Source organism: Aquarana catesbeiana, linkage group LG08 (assembly GCF_042186555.1).
Source record: "Aquarana catesbeiana isolate 2022-GZ linkage group LG08, ASM4218655v1, whole genome shotgun sequence".
NCBI classification, from domain to species: domain Eukaryota; kingdom Metazoa; phylum Chordata; class Amphibia; order Anura; family Ranidae; genus Aquarana; species Aquarana catesbeiana.
Window position 1 is genome coordinate 176,989,793 of NC_133331.1, and position 15,298 is coordinate 177,005,090.

The window sequence follows — 15,298 nt, forward strand, 5'->3', positions numbered from 1 at the left end:
AATCTGGGTTTCATTCAAACAAATCATAATCATATATTAGTTTACAGAAAATTATATATACTAAGTTTACTTTTTAACCTTTTCACAGAACGTATTGGTACTGCAGAAGTCTTGCAGATACATTCAGAAGACAATGAAAGCCAGAGCAAGTCTGTGTCTGATAAATAACCACGGCATACAGGACCTTCTCCTAATAAGCTGAATTCTTCATGGAATGCCCATTCTTCATCCAGTCATCTATAGTTTTATGACGTGTGCTTTACTATGCTGCATGTAACTTAAAACTCCTCAATGCTTTCAATAAACTAAATATTTCAGTATAATTTTATGTAGATGATATTTTTGAAATGTGAAAATATATATATTTCTGCAAACATTTTTCCATGAGTATTGATTTTTTTTTTTTTTTTTAATAACAGCTCAACTCAGACAGGTTACAAAACACACTTATTAGTAAAAGTGAGGAAAGGTATTCCTCTGATAGGATTTTAATGCTGTCGGTGCCTATTATTTTCCCAGTTGCAACTTTGTTCTAAAGTCAATTGGACAGGAAGTAAAGAGATAACCACCCTAATGAGTTCTTGTATAGTTAAAAGGCACCTACATACAGTACAGAGAATGATTTTTTTTTTCTTGTTTTTGGCACCTTCCAGCTTCTGTCCTCACCTGACACCTGCCAGACCCATAGTACAGGTTACAACTAGACATTCTGTCTGCCCAAAAAGCTAGAGTAAGCCAATTAGTGTCTATTGTACATCCCATATTGACAGTAAGTCTAAACAGTAAGTGGGTAAGGGGATACCAATCTCTATCACAATGTCCCCTGCAAGTTCACCTTCCCCTACTTCCGTAAAAAGCCCCCTACAGTGTAATGTCCAGCCCTCCACAATGTATCCCAGCCTCCCTTCTACTCACAATTCTCTCTTCCAGCCACAGCAGTCCAATTCCCCCATGTACCCACCTGAAAAGTCTGTAAGTCCCCCACAGTACCCCCATAGCCTTATTCAGAACCCTTGGCTTGCAATAGTGCCACAAACTTGCCCCAGGACTCCCCTTCACCCACGGAGACCCACAGCCCCCCACAGTACCACTACCCCTTAGCCTGCTACACAGCCCCAGCACCTTGAAGCTCTAATGGTGCCTCCAAATCCACACAAAGCCCCCCAGGTACCCACAGAGTCCCCCTACAGAGCCTCCAGCCCCCTATTTTCTAATGTTTTTCCTCCCATTGATGCCAATGTCAGGATATTTCTTCCTCCTGGTGACCACCAATGCTGGTTCATTTGTTTGTCCTACTGACCACTGATGTGGGGCATTTGTTGCGCCTTCTGGCCACTGATTTATGGCATTCGTTGCTCCTACTGACCACTGACACTGGGGCATTTTACACACACTGACCACTGACACTGGAGCAATTTTACAAATACTGACCACTGATGTGGGGCGATTTTTAATCCTACTGACCACTGATGTGGGGCATTTATTTATTCCTACTGACCACTGATGTGGGGCATTAAAATACTGTTGATAAATGTTTCATATAAATGTGTTGCACATAAGGCTACAATGCTATTAAAGAATATGTAAACCCAACAATTGCTCCCCCTAGGTTATTTCTTGCCCTGGGGCCCTGTGTGCCCCCCCAGCTATTGGCTGCTGGGCAGTGGAGAAACTACCAGGGTAGGCCAGCTACTGCTACTTGCAATCCCTGCAAGTGTGCCAAATGCGCTCTTGCACCTGTCTGGTACAAGTAGTGTAATAACAGTAATTTCCATGTCAGGCAGAGTGATCTCTGCCTGACAGGAGCTTCCTAGTACCGGCGTGACATCACGGGTTGTGAGGAGGGCTTGAAGAGGAGAAGAGTGCTTCTTCTGCGACCTTAGGAGCATTCCTCTGCAATTGAGTAAACAAAGAGAGGTTAATACAATTACTTTAGGCAACAGTGGGGTTGATGTACTAAAACTAAAGAGTACAAAATCTGGTGCAGCTCTTCATAGAAGTGTAGCTCCCTCTACTTAGGTAGGTGCTAGAGATGAGATTTTTGTCAGTGCAGGAAAATTTAGGCAGGCCTAGCTAGGCCTGTTTGTTTTGATCTATGGCTGGGAGTGGCTTAGAGTAGGCTGGTGACTCACAGCTAGTTTCATCTTTTGGTAACCTCCCTTCTGCTTCGAGAGGCTTCTAGAAGGAAGGTGGGGAAGAGAGGTGGTTGTGGGCGTCTGCGGGCAGGGGGGCCCGCACAAGGGGACCCCAGATCCCGGCCTCCACCCTGTGTGAATTGGTAATGGTCCCCTTGTTAAAGGGGGCTTCCAGATTCCGATAAGCCCCCCGCCACAGACCCCCACAACCACCGGGAAAGGGTTGTGGGGACGAGGCCCTTGTCCCCATTTGGCTACCCCAAAGCACCCTCCCCATGTTGAGGGCCTGGAGCCATACCAGGCCACATGCCCTCAACATGGGGAGGGTGCTTTGGGGTAGCCCCCAAAGCACCTTGTCCCCATGTTGATGGGGACAAGGGCCTCATCCCCACAACCCTTGCCCGGTGGTTGTGAGGGTCTGTGGGCGGGGGGGGTTATCGATATACTGCCATCCTGTGGCCATTCTTTTAAATACATGTGATTTTTTAAATTTCCTTCTGCTTTTGTTTGATGTAACCTACTTCCTCTTTTTTGTGTATTGTTCCTACAAGGCACACACTGATTCTAGGAACAGCAGTTATACATTTTAACTGACTTAAAGCAGAACTTCAGCCATTTTTTCATCTTTCCATCTATTAAATCCTCTGCCCTTGTTGTTTTAACTTTGGATAGTAAAACATTTTTATTTCTGCCAGTAAACACCTTATACAGCCCATTTCCTGTTTCTTATCTGGTAAAAAGCCTAGGCTTCTGACATCATGCACAGCTCTCTCTCTGACTCTCGTGAGGATTTGCCAGGAAGGGAGGGGGGATGAGTCATAAGAGGGTCAATGAGAGCTGCAGAGCTGGAAGTGTGCCTCTGTGTGTCTGTGTACATCCAAGAAGTGAAGAGGTAGCAGCTTCAGCTGTCCACAGTTAAAATGGATGCAGCCAGACTCAGTGGAGGGAGATTTCTGCAGCATATTTGGCAAGTACATAATATGCAAAGTGGTTGGAGGGAAGATTCAGTATGGCAAAGATGTTTTTATTAAAAATTATGTGGCATTGAGGTCTCAGGAAAGCATAAATCACTATTACAAGAATTGGGGTCAGAATAGTGTCACTTTAAATCTCATTACATATGCAAATGCATGTGCCATATGTTTGCCTTAAGCCTGGTACACACGATGAGAATGTTGGATGAATGAGCCTTTGTTTTCTTGTTTTTTTTGCATGCTAGTCACATATCGAAAATGAATAGGCTACTAAAGTTACAAAAATTCTCACTAGACAGAATACAACTTCGGAAGTGATGTAATTTATTTTATTGTAATGCATTCTTTCGTTTCCGAGCATCCGCGGTCTTGGTCACTTGTTTTGTTTCGTACGAATACTATACTAATTACACGAAAATCATTTGTTATGTTATCTTATGAGAAAAATGTTTGCCCTTGTCAACTTTGGATATTTTCACATGAACTGCCTGGATCGTCTCTCGATCCAGATTATGGGACGATTGCTCCGAATTCGGGTTTTCTTTGTCTGATTTTCTCATTGTGTGTATTAGGCTTTATGCACTTTTCCTTTGTAAATTATAATTTATAAATTATAATTTTGTAACAGCTACATGACATTGGTGACTCTGTATGAATAAACGCTGCAAACATAACTATATGTATTATAGAAAAGAAAAGAGTGAGCTTTATAAAACAATATAAAGTATAAGGAATAAAAAGTTTGATTCCTTCAATCACAAGTGTCCCAATCTGATCACAACAGCGTCAAAGGCTGTGCCAGGCATAAAACAATGCATCAAATTATCACCAAATAGTAGTGTATCTCCCAACTTTCTGAGATAGGAACGAGGGACACCTATTAGCAAAGTATGTAGACATAGGACACACCCCCTGCCACGTCACCCTAAAAGGAGAGTTATAAAAGAAAAAAAAAAAAGGATTTGTTAAACACAAGTGCTTTTTTTACCACTACTATTCCTTTATATTGGCTTTTGAAATTTTAAAATGCAGCAATTTAGAAATTGGATGAAAGCCAACTTTTCCAAGGACCAGGGGGGAGACGCAAGACATTCGCGGGGGTGGCTGGTGTCGGTCTTCCACACTGTAATGTGCAGGGACACCGTGATATAAAGGGAACTGCACTGTAAAGGGGCACTACAATGATTACAGTGCCCCTTTACAGTGCAGTCCCCTTTTTTATTACAGTGTCCCAGTCCTATTAGCCATACAATGCTAGTACTGTCTGTCTCCTATTGTGACCACACTGCCCAGTGACACTGACCTGCTCTCTTTCTGGTGGTGCGGTACAGTGTGGCTCTCTCTCTGGTGATGTGGGTACAGCGTGGCTCTCTCTCTGGTGGGTACAGCATGGCTCTCTCTCTGGTGGTGCGGGTACAGCATGGCTCTCTCTCTCTGGTGGTGCGGTACAGCGTGGCTCTCTCTCTAGTGGTACGGTACAGCGTGGCTCTCTCTCTGGTGCGGTACATCGTGGCTCTCTCTCTGGTATTGCGATACAGCGTGGCTCTCTCTGGTGGTGCAGTACAGAGTGGCTCTCTTTGGTGGTGCAGTACAGCGTGGCTCTCTCTCTGGTGGTGTGGTACAGCGTGGCTCTCTCTGGTGGTGCTGGGGCTATTAGTTCCCCCAGCAAAGTCCTCTCTTTTTCCATGTCTCCTGTAGTAGCTGCTACAAGCACTCCTCAGCTTTTTTCCAGGTTTTCTCTTTCCCCCCAGCAGAGTGCATGAGTGCATGTTGGGAACTGTAGTCTGCTGCCTGCGGAGAAAAATTGGGCCACCTATCTCTGGGACTACATTTCCCATGGTGCCCCTCTAGTTTCTTCTGATTGGCCTGCTGTTGTGGCCAATGGTGAGGGAAGAACAACAGGCAGGGAGCTTTCTCCTCTCCCATGCTGCCGATATGAGAAGGGGAGGGGGGTCAGCGGGGGAAACATCCTGACAGCAGCCTGCAGCTCTCTCCCCCTTGCCCCACCGTGCAGACGCCCATGGCTGGAGGAGGAGTCCATAGGAGCGAAGAGCTGACCTGTCAGTGTCGGCTCTGAGGCTGAGCTGTGTGTGAGAGAGACACACAGCTCGGCCCATGCAGCCGCTAATTCCGCCGGAGAAGACACAGGCATGGCTGCATAGTGGTAGGCAAGCAGTGGCCGTGGCCTGTGTTGACCCTGTTCAGGCTGCGGTCGCTGCTTACCTCCCGCTGTGTGGCCTGATCATCAACATGCCACGGAGCGGTCGGCCCTGGCCCACCGGGCAAATGCCTGGTCTGCCCTATGGCCAGTCCGGGCCTGGCACTAGGAAACACTTTTTGAAAGATAAATAGTGCATTTTATATACAACTTTATAGATCAGACCAAAATGAGGGACATATGAGGAGGAAAGAGGGACAGAGGGACATTGCTCCAAATCAGGGACAGTCCCTCAAAATCAGGGACAGTTGGGAGCTAGTAGTCATATAAAATGCAATACACACAGAACAATATGCATATAAAATGGATATATAGGGGTATAACTGGATATAAAGAGGGCTTTGAAGGGGTCTATCATGTAGGGGGACTGTGATGAGGAATCTCATGTAAGGGGAGACTCTGATGGAGACCCAGAGTCTCCCCTTGCATGAGATACATGTCCCCTGGGACAGGACCCGGGTCCCCAAACACTTTTATGACAAAAACTTGCATATAAGCATTTAAAATGAGCACTTTCAGTTTTTCATGTTAGTGTCCCATAGACTTTAACGGTGTTCCACTGCTTTCGAATTTGCCGCGAACAACGCATAATGTTTGCTGTTCGGCAAACAGGCGACCACCCGATGTTCGAGTCAAACTTACGTTCGACTCGAACATTGGGCTCATCCCTAGTCTTAAGTCTGCTTGTCTTCAGCAAACAGTTTGCAGGCTTTCTTGTGCATCATCTTTAGAAGAGGCTTCCTTCTGGGACGACAGCCATGAAGACCAATTTGATTCAGTGTGCGGCGTATGGTCTGAGCACTGACAGGCTGATCCCCCCACCCCTTCAACCTCTGCAGCAATGCTGGCAGCACTCATACATCTATTTTCCAAAGACAATCTCTGGATATGACGCTAAGCATGTGCACTCAACTTCTTTGGTCTACTATGGCGAGGCCTGTTCTGAGTGAAACCTGTCCTGTTAAACCACTGTATGGTCTTGGCCACCATGCTGCAGCTGGTTTCAGGGTCTTGCCAATCTTCTTAAAGCCTATACAGTTCTTTGCCATGAGGTGACATGGTGAACTTCCAGTGACCATTATGAGAGAGTGAGAGCGATAACATCAAATTTAACACACTTGCTCCCTATTCACACCTGAGACCTTGTAATACTAACAAGTCACATGACACTGGGGAGGGAAAATGGCTAATTGGACCCAATTTGGACATTTTCACTTAGGGGTGTACTCACTTTTGTTGCCAGCGGTTTAGACATTAATGGCTGTGTGTTGAGTTATTTTGAGGGGACAGCAAATTTACACTGTTATACAAGCTGTACACTCACTACTTTACATTGTAGCAAAGTGTCGTTTCGTCAGTGTTGCCACATGAAAAGATATAATAAAATATTTACAAAAATGTGAGAGGTGTACTCACTTCTGTCAGATACTGTACAATCAGATTGTATTGTATGTGGTGAGCATAAGAGTTACTAAAAGAAGAGGACAGGGGACAGGTGGGACCCACGCTGTACAGAAGTGAGTAGAAGTCCTGGGAGGAGTTTAGAAGCACTTTCACTTATCAAATCCAAATATTCCAGCTAAAAGTCTCCATGGATCTGATCAATGATTAAAAGGGGCAGGAAAAGCAGCAGCTAGAAAATGCCCAAGTGTCCTTTCTCCTGTCCAGGACAGACCTCAGTGCCTGTGATCATTGATCCTGAGAACTATACCCTCCTCTGAAATGGCAGCTGTCTGAATGAGACTTCTCTTTACATATATAAGAAGAGTGTGTATGAGCCGAAAAATCTTCTAACATTTCCAGGTGACTTGTGTAATCTGGCCCCAGGGAGAATGCTGCCTATACTCCTCGTCCTCCTCTGCTTCGTTAGGCTGGGTAAGTCACAAACTTTAACTTTTTGGATAGAAAATAAATCAAAACTTTTATTGCTGCCTGCCCCAGCAGGGAGAATTTACCTCCCTCTATGTGTCCCAGTGACCACTGTCACCACATCAGCAAGAGAGGGGAAATTTCCATTAGGGATAACTGTTTCAGTGATAACTATGAAGAAATTTCCTGTTACTTTGGTATATGTCTGTAGGACAGGAGATGGAGGCATAGCTCATCATTGGGACAAATACAGAAAAAAAATGTTTTAACCATATTCCTCGTTTTGTAAAGCGCTGCGCAAACTGTTGCTGCTCTATAAATCCTGTTAAATCCTATTTCCTATGCAACCCAAAAGGTTTTGGGCCAGTTCACACCATGCCCGCACAGGAACACGCTAGGCTTTCCTGTGTGATTCACGTGCATTCAAAATGCAGTCCATTAATGATCTGCAGCAGTCGTCAATTATAAGTTAACGACACCCCAAATGCAGGTTGCAAACGCAGTGCTTTTGCCCGCACCGGATTGCATGGTAGAAAAGTGCATTTCTAAAAGAAGTGCATATAGTACTTTTGGTGAGTTTTGGTGTGATTTCAGCCCATTCTAAAGGAATGGGCTAAAATTGCACTGCATAGAACTGCATGTGAATCGCACAGTGCATCCCTATTCGATTCCTGTGCGGGCATGTTGTGAACTGGCCCTTTGGGCTTAGATATATTTTAAAGCTGAACTCTAGGTTTAATCTTTATAACATAAAGACCTTGGTCCAGCTTTGAGGTCAATACATATCTATCGCTGGTGGGACTGCTGGGGAAGCTGGCAATCACTCTAGTAGTCTGCACTAATACAGTGTTATAGCAGCAGTCTTCTGGGTCCTATTCCAAGCCCTTTAGCACACTGACCAGAAGGGGTCACTCACTACCGCCAATCACAGGCCACCTTGTATTTTTTCACTGAATACAAGGCATTCTTTAATGATTCTCTGATATCACACCCCATCTCTCAACCTCATCCAATCAGAGAATGCCTTGTGATCAGTATGCAGAAAGAAGCCACTCGGCACAAGACCCAGAAGACTGTGGCTATCCCTGTAGAAGCTCCAACTATTGCTATGGTTATCAACTCACTAGCAGCTCCTCATTGGTCAAATGTAAGAATGCATAGATCTCAACTGTCCCTGAGTTATAGGAACTGTCCCCCGTTTGGAACCAAATTGCTCTGTGCCTATTTATTCCTCATTTGTCCCTCTTTTTGGTCTGATGTATAGACCTTTTATTCTGCTGAAACCGTATATACAACCACTAATTTATTCAATCTGTTTATTTGAAATTGTATAAAGGAAAAAATAGTGGTAAAAAAAATCACTTGTGGGCTTAATCAGTCATGACTATTGGATAACAGATGTCTATTAACCATTACCAAAACCCTTATACTTCTACTCCAATAAATAAGACCACACCAGCTTTTTGGAGTAACAAAAAAGGCCGTAGCAGCCTACTTTATTTTAACCATATCTATTTTAATATAAAAATACAGAAATTCTGTCATCAGAAAAACAATAACCAAAAAACATCTGTTACACAACCTGTTAAATAAAAGAACGTTGGTCTGAGCAATAGCTTAGCAAATCAATCTGATGGCCATAACAACTATGGCATTGCAGCCCTAATCCAAAAATCTCCAATAGGCCTCAAGCCGACAAGCTGGCTCAGAGACTGCCGTGACCGCAGTGCCCTATTATCACTTCCCGGCTAACCTCCGTTAACCGGGAACCAAAAAACCTCCGGACCCATATCAACGTTGGATCCCCACTCTTACTTTTTAGCCATCTTCCTTCCCTTGCCCAGACCAACGCCCGCCACAGCATCCCAATAGTAATACCTTACTCTTGGGTGCCCCTCCACACCCGAATAGCTCGCTGTATACCATCTTGTAAGTCTAAAGCCCACAAATCTGTACCCACATCATTGAGATGTACCTCATCACGTCTTAAATACCTCCATGTCTCGAATTCCAGTTCACTATGCCGAATTGCCAACCCCCCTTTACTGACCACAAATTTACTCACTTCCCTGTTGATCTTCCTCCTTGCTCTATTCACACCCTCCACTGACCTGGCCATTCTCCAAGACATCCGGGCAACCATGTCCGACCAGACAATGATCATCTCCGGAAATTCCTTCATTAAGCGCCAAACGTCAAATTTAATGTCTCGCGTGATGTCTATCATAGAGCGAATGCCGAGATCATTGCCGCCAACATGTATCACCAGGACATCCGGAGGGCCTTCCCTGTTTGCATAACGCTGTACCTCCGGAACCAATCTACCCCACAACATCCCTGGTATACCCAACCACTTTATATACACTTCCCGTCTATCAAAACTTAACTGCCTACCCTCAGGCCGAGCGTCTCCCCTCCGTGCCTCCCAACATACATAAGAATGGCCCATAATCCAGACCATTCTTGGCGCTGCACCTGAAATTAGAAGAAAACAAACACTATTCTCAACATTGACTATGCAAAACTATACCACTGGCCATAACAGCTGCCTCTAATACATACCCAATAGCAACAAAACCACCCCTGTCACCTTACAATTTTACCGCCAATTGCGGCCGTACATAAGATTGGAATCTGTTAGATTCCCACCTCCCAATCCGTTTTATTAACTCCACATCCATACCCAATCTGGCTGCTTCTGTCGCGGCTCCTATCCTAAATGAGTGGGATGAGAAATCCTTCTCCTCCAGCCCCAAACCATGCAAACATTTTTTAAAAACAGCTACAAACTGAAAGCGTGATAACATATTCCCATTTAAATGCACTAAAAAAGGGCCCTGAAAATCCGGCCTAACCTTCAAGAATTCCCTGACTGTGCCCACTGGGCACTGGGGGGATCCCTGAATGGGACAAACTCGCACCATCCTGCCTCTTCCCCCCTGATCCGTCTTAGACTTCCTTAAGAATATCGATACCCCATCCTCTTCTAATTTTACCTCCTGTAACCCTCCCCCTTGCACTTTTTTGGAAGGACTAACCAGTTCCCCTATCCTAAATGCACCAAAAAATGCTAACACAAAAGCTACCTTAAACAAAGTAACTTCGTATGCAGATGAACAAACCTCCACCAGTTGATCCACAATACCCCTCAATATCTCAAAAGTTACCGGTCTCCTCGAATCACGCTTGACCACCGCCCTCCGATAACCCTTTAACGCTTGTCTCACCCAAAAATCCTTGGTGATGTCGGGCTGCCCTTGTAGCTTGAAAAGGAAAGCCAAACCAGCTAACTGTGTATTAATCACTGACACCGACGCACCCTCGTTCAATTTTTTGCCACATAATACAGCAATAACGAACGTACTCCCTGCCCTATAGGCTCCTCCCCCAAAACTTGTACGAACGACATCCACTCCTGCCATACCTTAGTGTATGCTGCCCAGGTAGCCCTACTTACCGACCGCTTAATCCATCCCTCGACGATGCCAGTGCAATCTCCCACAGTCAGTCTGGACAAGGTACCTCCTGTTGCTCCGCTTCCGGCGCCAACTCTCGGAACCTGTCCCACTGGAAGCGAGACAACGCATCAGCAATTACATTACATTACACTAAGTGCTGCAGCAGCCTGATCACTGGCGGAGATGACGCCGTGACCCTGTTTATCACTTGCACCACCCCCAGATTGTCCCCATGAAAGCGCACCTTCAGATCCCTGAACGATGCACCCCATAGTTCCACCACCAGAACTACTGGAAACAGTTCTAGCAAAACCAAATTCTTTGTGAAGCCCTCTTTTACCCAAGATTGTGGCCATGGACCTGCGCTCCATTGCCCTTGAAAAAACGCCCCAAAACCTGTTGATCCTGCGGCATCGGTAAACAGTTCCAAGTCAAAATTGCTGACTGGTCCTGACATACACATTGCCCTACTGTTAAAGAATTCCAGAAAGGTATGCCATACCCTTAGATCCTCCCTATGCGTTTTTACTAAACGCACAAAATGTTTGGGTGATTTGATCCCACTCGTGCTAGCTGCCAACCGGCGACTAAACACTCTCCCCATCGGTAGTATGCGACAAGCAAAATTCAGCTTGCCCAACACCGATTGCAACCTTCGCAGTTGTACCTTTTTTAGTCCTATCAAACCTGCGACTTCTTTCATCAAATCCTCCAATTTCTCTTCCGGTAATCTACATTCCATCGCCTCAGAATCTAGTACAATGCCTAAAAACGTGATGACCGAGCAGGGTCCCTCCGTCTTTTCATCCGCCAATGGAATGCCAAATCTTCCTGCTATATGCTGCAATGAAGCCAGCAACACCGCACAAACTCTAGAAGAGGCCGGGCCTATGCATAAGAAATCAGACATAACGGCGCTGCTTTGTCCTTCCCCTGCGTAACTCCACTCCCTGTGGCCTCCTGAGTGGGCAACGCGACCATGGCTGAAGCCGCTGGTGTAGCGGCCCCCGCCCTGTACTTTCCAATTCTTTCTCTGTCTGCGGCACCCAAGCGGCTATCGGGCCCCCCGCCGGCCTCTCTGCAGCCTCCAACCTCTGCACTAGCTCTTTTATTCCTGTTAAGAACCCCAAGAAACCCGGAGCCCCTCCAACCGTAGCAGTTCCTACCATTCTTTCTCCTGACCCCCCAGCCCCAACTCCTGCACTCGCCACATTATTTAAGCTAGTATTTGAAATAACATGTGATAACTCACCGGGCTGCATAGGTGTCGCCCCATCAGCCGACCGTCTGCTCTCTCCTGGCCCCATCCTCCTGGGCAGAGGGGCCGCATCCTCCTCCGATTCGGACGCCTCTTCTCTCCCGCTCCGATCCGACTCTTCTCCCGCATCAGATGGAGGCCCGCCCGGGATATTGACCGCGGCTGCCGCACTATACGCCATCCTTCCCTTCCTCCGCGCAGCGAAACCTCCTGTGGACTTCCGGACAGCCTTCCCAGGACCGGTGTGGGCTACCGCAGTCCTGCCGGTCTCCGCTCTTGTAGGTGTTAGGCCAGTCCTGCTTCTCTCTCCCTTCTGCCTGTCCCCTGCCGAGGAACTAGAAGGCCCAGGGACCCCTCCAGGCAGTGCTGTGGCAGCGATGGCGGAGCTCCCCGCCGTTATCCTGGGGGCGGGGCTTGCGCTCTCCGCGTGTCTCCTGCTAGTAGGCCTCACTCTGGACGGTTCCCCTGCCTGTCTCCGCTCTTGTTCCGCCGGGGCCGCAAGTCCGCTGACCCGCTCTCCTCCCGCCACTCGTTTGGCCGGTGGGCCCCCCGGGAGTCTTGCAGACAGACTACCCGAGTGCTGCTGTGCTGACGTCACGCGGTCCGGAGAGAACCGCTCAGGCGGACCAGAGCGACAAGCTCTGTTGCCGCTTCTCTCGCCTGCAGTGCCGAGCCTTGTAGAGCGGCTGCGATCGTCTCCTGCAGCCACTCAGCACCCCGCACCGCCGCTTCCTCACGCAACTGGGCCATAAGCACCTCTAGCTCAGACATGTTGCTGCAACTTTCCTCAATCTTCTGTTGTCCCACCCAGAGTAAATAGCCCCTCCCCTAATCCTCCCTCCCCCTCGGCTCCACTGTAACACCTTAACCTCAACCCTTTCACTGCTACCACTGTCATGTGCGCCCTTTGCATACATCATTGCATGCTGTTGCTCCAGGCTTTTCTTTTTGTATGTATCAGTTTTTCATGTTCTACGTAACTTGGTGCAATGTAGGGGTGTGACCCTACATACCTTATATTAAGGTGTCCCTCTTTCTCATTTCATAAAGTTGGTAGCTATTGCTATGCAATAGTATGCATAGCATGCAGAAATATGCAAAGTTCATGACATCACTGCGCATGTGCGCCGTATGGCAGAATGTGATGAGCTCTATTTCTTTTGCTGCTTTGTGAGTACATTATGTTTACAATAAATTTGGATTACAGGGTTTCAATTCTGTTGCAAGTAAGTGTTGTGCTGGAAGAACTGGGGAGTGTGTAAATAGACTGTACAGATGAAGTTGTCACTGAAGAGTTCTGCTAAAGTCAAGTGGGCATCCCATAATAGCCCTATCCCCATCCAAGTTTAATACCCCTAAAAAAATACAAAAACAAAACTGCAAGAACTTTACAATAAGAGATTTTCTCTCTTCATTATCACATGCTGAGCCTGCACCTGCAGTCTCCATCTTGAGGAGGTTGTTACATCAACACACCTACCTGGAGTGGTAATAGGGTTGCCACCTCACCCCTTAAGGCCTCTTTCACATGAACAATCCGTTCAGGTCCGCCTGTCAGTTTTTTAGGCGGACCTGAACGGACCCTCCATAGACCTCTATGGAGCGTCGGATGTCAGCGGTGACATGTCCGCTGACATCCGACTCGCTCCGATCCGAAAAAGTGTAACGGAGGAAAAACCTATTTTTCCATTCGTTTTGGGATCGGATCGGAGGACGACGGACTCTACGGTCCGTCGTCACCCGATCCCCCATAGGGGAGACCTGTCATCTGCCTGCTCAGCGGGGATCGCTCCCCGCTGAGCAAGCAGATGTTCACGGGGCGGATCATCACGGATCCGTCCCGTGTGAAAGGACCCTTAAACCTGAACTGAACACATATTAATTACACAGGTTCTGTGACTGATTAGGTGGTAATTAAACTCACTTGGTGCCTTATTTGCATTTAATTAGCCTCAGAACTTGTGTAATTCAAAGGTGTAAAGCCTCATGCACACGATCAAATTTTCCAACTGGAAATGTGTGATGACAGGCTGTTGGCGGAAAATCCGACTGTGTGTATGCTGCATCGGACAATTGTTGTCGGATTTTCCGCAGACAAATGTTGGATCGCAGGTTTTAAAATTTTCCGCGGGCAAATGTGTGTTGTCAGATTTTCCGAGCATGTGCACACAAGTCCGTTGGACAAAAGTCCAAAGTACAAACACGCATGCTCAGAAGCAAGGACGAGCCAGAAGCGGTCGGTCTTGTAAACTAGTGTTCGTAATGGAGAATTAACATTCGTGACGTGGCAAATTATGCAATCTCGAAATGCAGCGCACAATTCTCTTCTTTAATGAAGCTGCTTTGCTGGTGATACTGATGGAGTTATTGCAAACTAATTTTTAAAGGCTTTTTTTTCTAGTGATATCAAGAATAATATTATTATGCTTTTTTAATTTTTTTATTTGGGCAAGTTACCACAACACCAATATCCCGTGGTTTTTAAGATCAAACATACAACTGTTGGTGTTCCTTGTCAATTTTACATTGTATTTTTTTAAATGTAACTGCCTCCTCCCAAACTGTCATTTGAAGTAAAACACATAGCCAAGTATTATTCTCCACAATTTTTTTATTGTGCATTAAAAAAAGAAAACAAAATTAGACATGCTATCTGCCAAAATCAAATCATTATTCAACCAAAAAAATAATGTCAAAGCAATAACTCCAAGGCCAATAATAAATAACACGTTATCTCCTCCGATTCCACAACATGGATGGTTGACGAACGGCCGTTCAGAAACGAACTGAAAAGCGAGAAATGAAAAGTGTGAAATGGAAGCGCAAATCAACACTCACCAAACTTCTACTAACACGAAATTAGCAGAAGGAGCCCAAAGGGTGGTGCTAAAGAGCTGAAAAACAACGTAGTACGTCACTACGTTCGTAATTGTTGGCCAACAATTGTGTGGCCACGTGTATGCAAGACAAGTTTAGGACAACGCCCTTCGGACAAAAGTCCACGGTTTTGTTGGCCAACAATCCGATCATGTGTACGAGGCTTTAGAGTTGCCACCTCATCCCTTTAAACCCAAAGTGGTAACCATCTCAAAACTGCAAGCACTGTTTCTTGACTCAAGAGTGCTGTGGAAAATTCTGTTTGCCTGGCTGTGCAGGGTGGGGGATCCCTTATTCACCAGCGGCTCCTGCGGGGATAGCGCTACAGATATGTTTTATAACAAAAAGTAAAAAGAAAATATATTTTTTTTTAGCAAAAAATAAAAAATCCAGTAAAGATCACATACCACCAAAAGAAAGCTCTATTTCTGTGAAAACATGATATAAATTTCATCCACCTACAGTGTTGCATGACCGTTTGCCAGTTAAAGTAGCACAGGCTGAATAGC

General features: G+C 46.1%; 2 protein-coding genes across 5 annotated transcripts in view; both read left to right on the plus strand.

Moving 5' to 3' along the window:
* Window positions 1-323, plus strand: part of TBATA (thymus, brain and testes associated) — a 76,069-nt gene extending 75,746 nt beyond the window's left edge. For all 3 annotated transcript variants that reach the window (XM_073596709.1, XM_073596710.1, XM_073596711.1), the window contains exon 10: window positions 89-323. In XM_073596709.1, coding sequence (XP_073452810.1) covers window positions 89-168 — 80 coding nt within the window. In that variant the 3' untranslated portion in view covers window positions 169-323. The remainder of the gene's footprint in view (window positions 1-88) is intronic.
* Window positions 324-6,955: 6,632 nt separating this feature from the next.
* Window positions 6,956-15,298, plus strand: part of LOC141106176 (microsomal triglyceride transfer protein large subunit-like) — a 239,517-nt gene continuing 231,174 nt past the window's right edge. Inside the window, exon 1 of one of the 2 annotated variants that reach the window (XM_073596713.1) lies at window positions 6,956-7,202. In XM_073596713.1, coding sequence (XP_073452814.1) covers window positions 7,160-7,202 — 43 coding nt within the window. In that variant the 5' untranslated portion in view covers window positions 6,956-7,159. The remainder of the gene's footprint in view (window positions 7,203-15,298) is intronic. The other variant, XM_073596714.1, reaches the window with a different exon arrangement.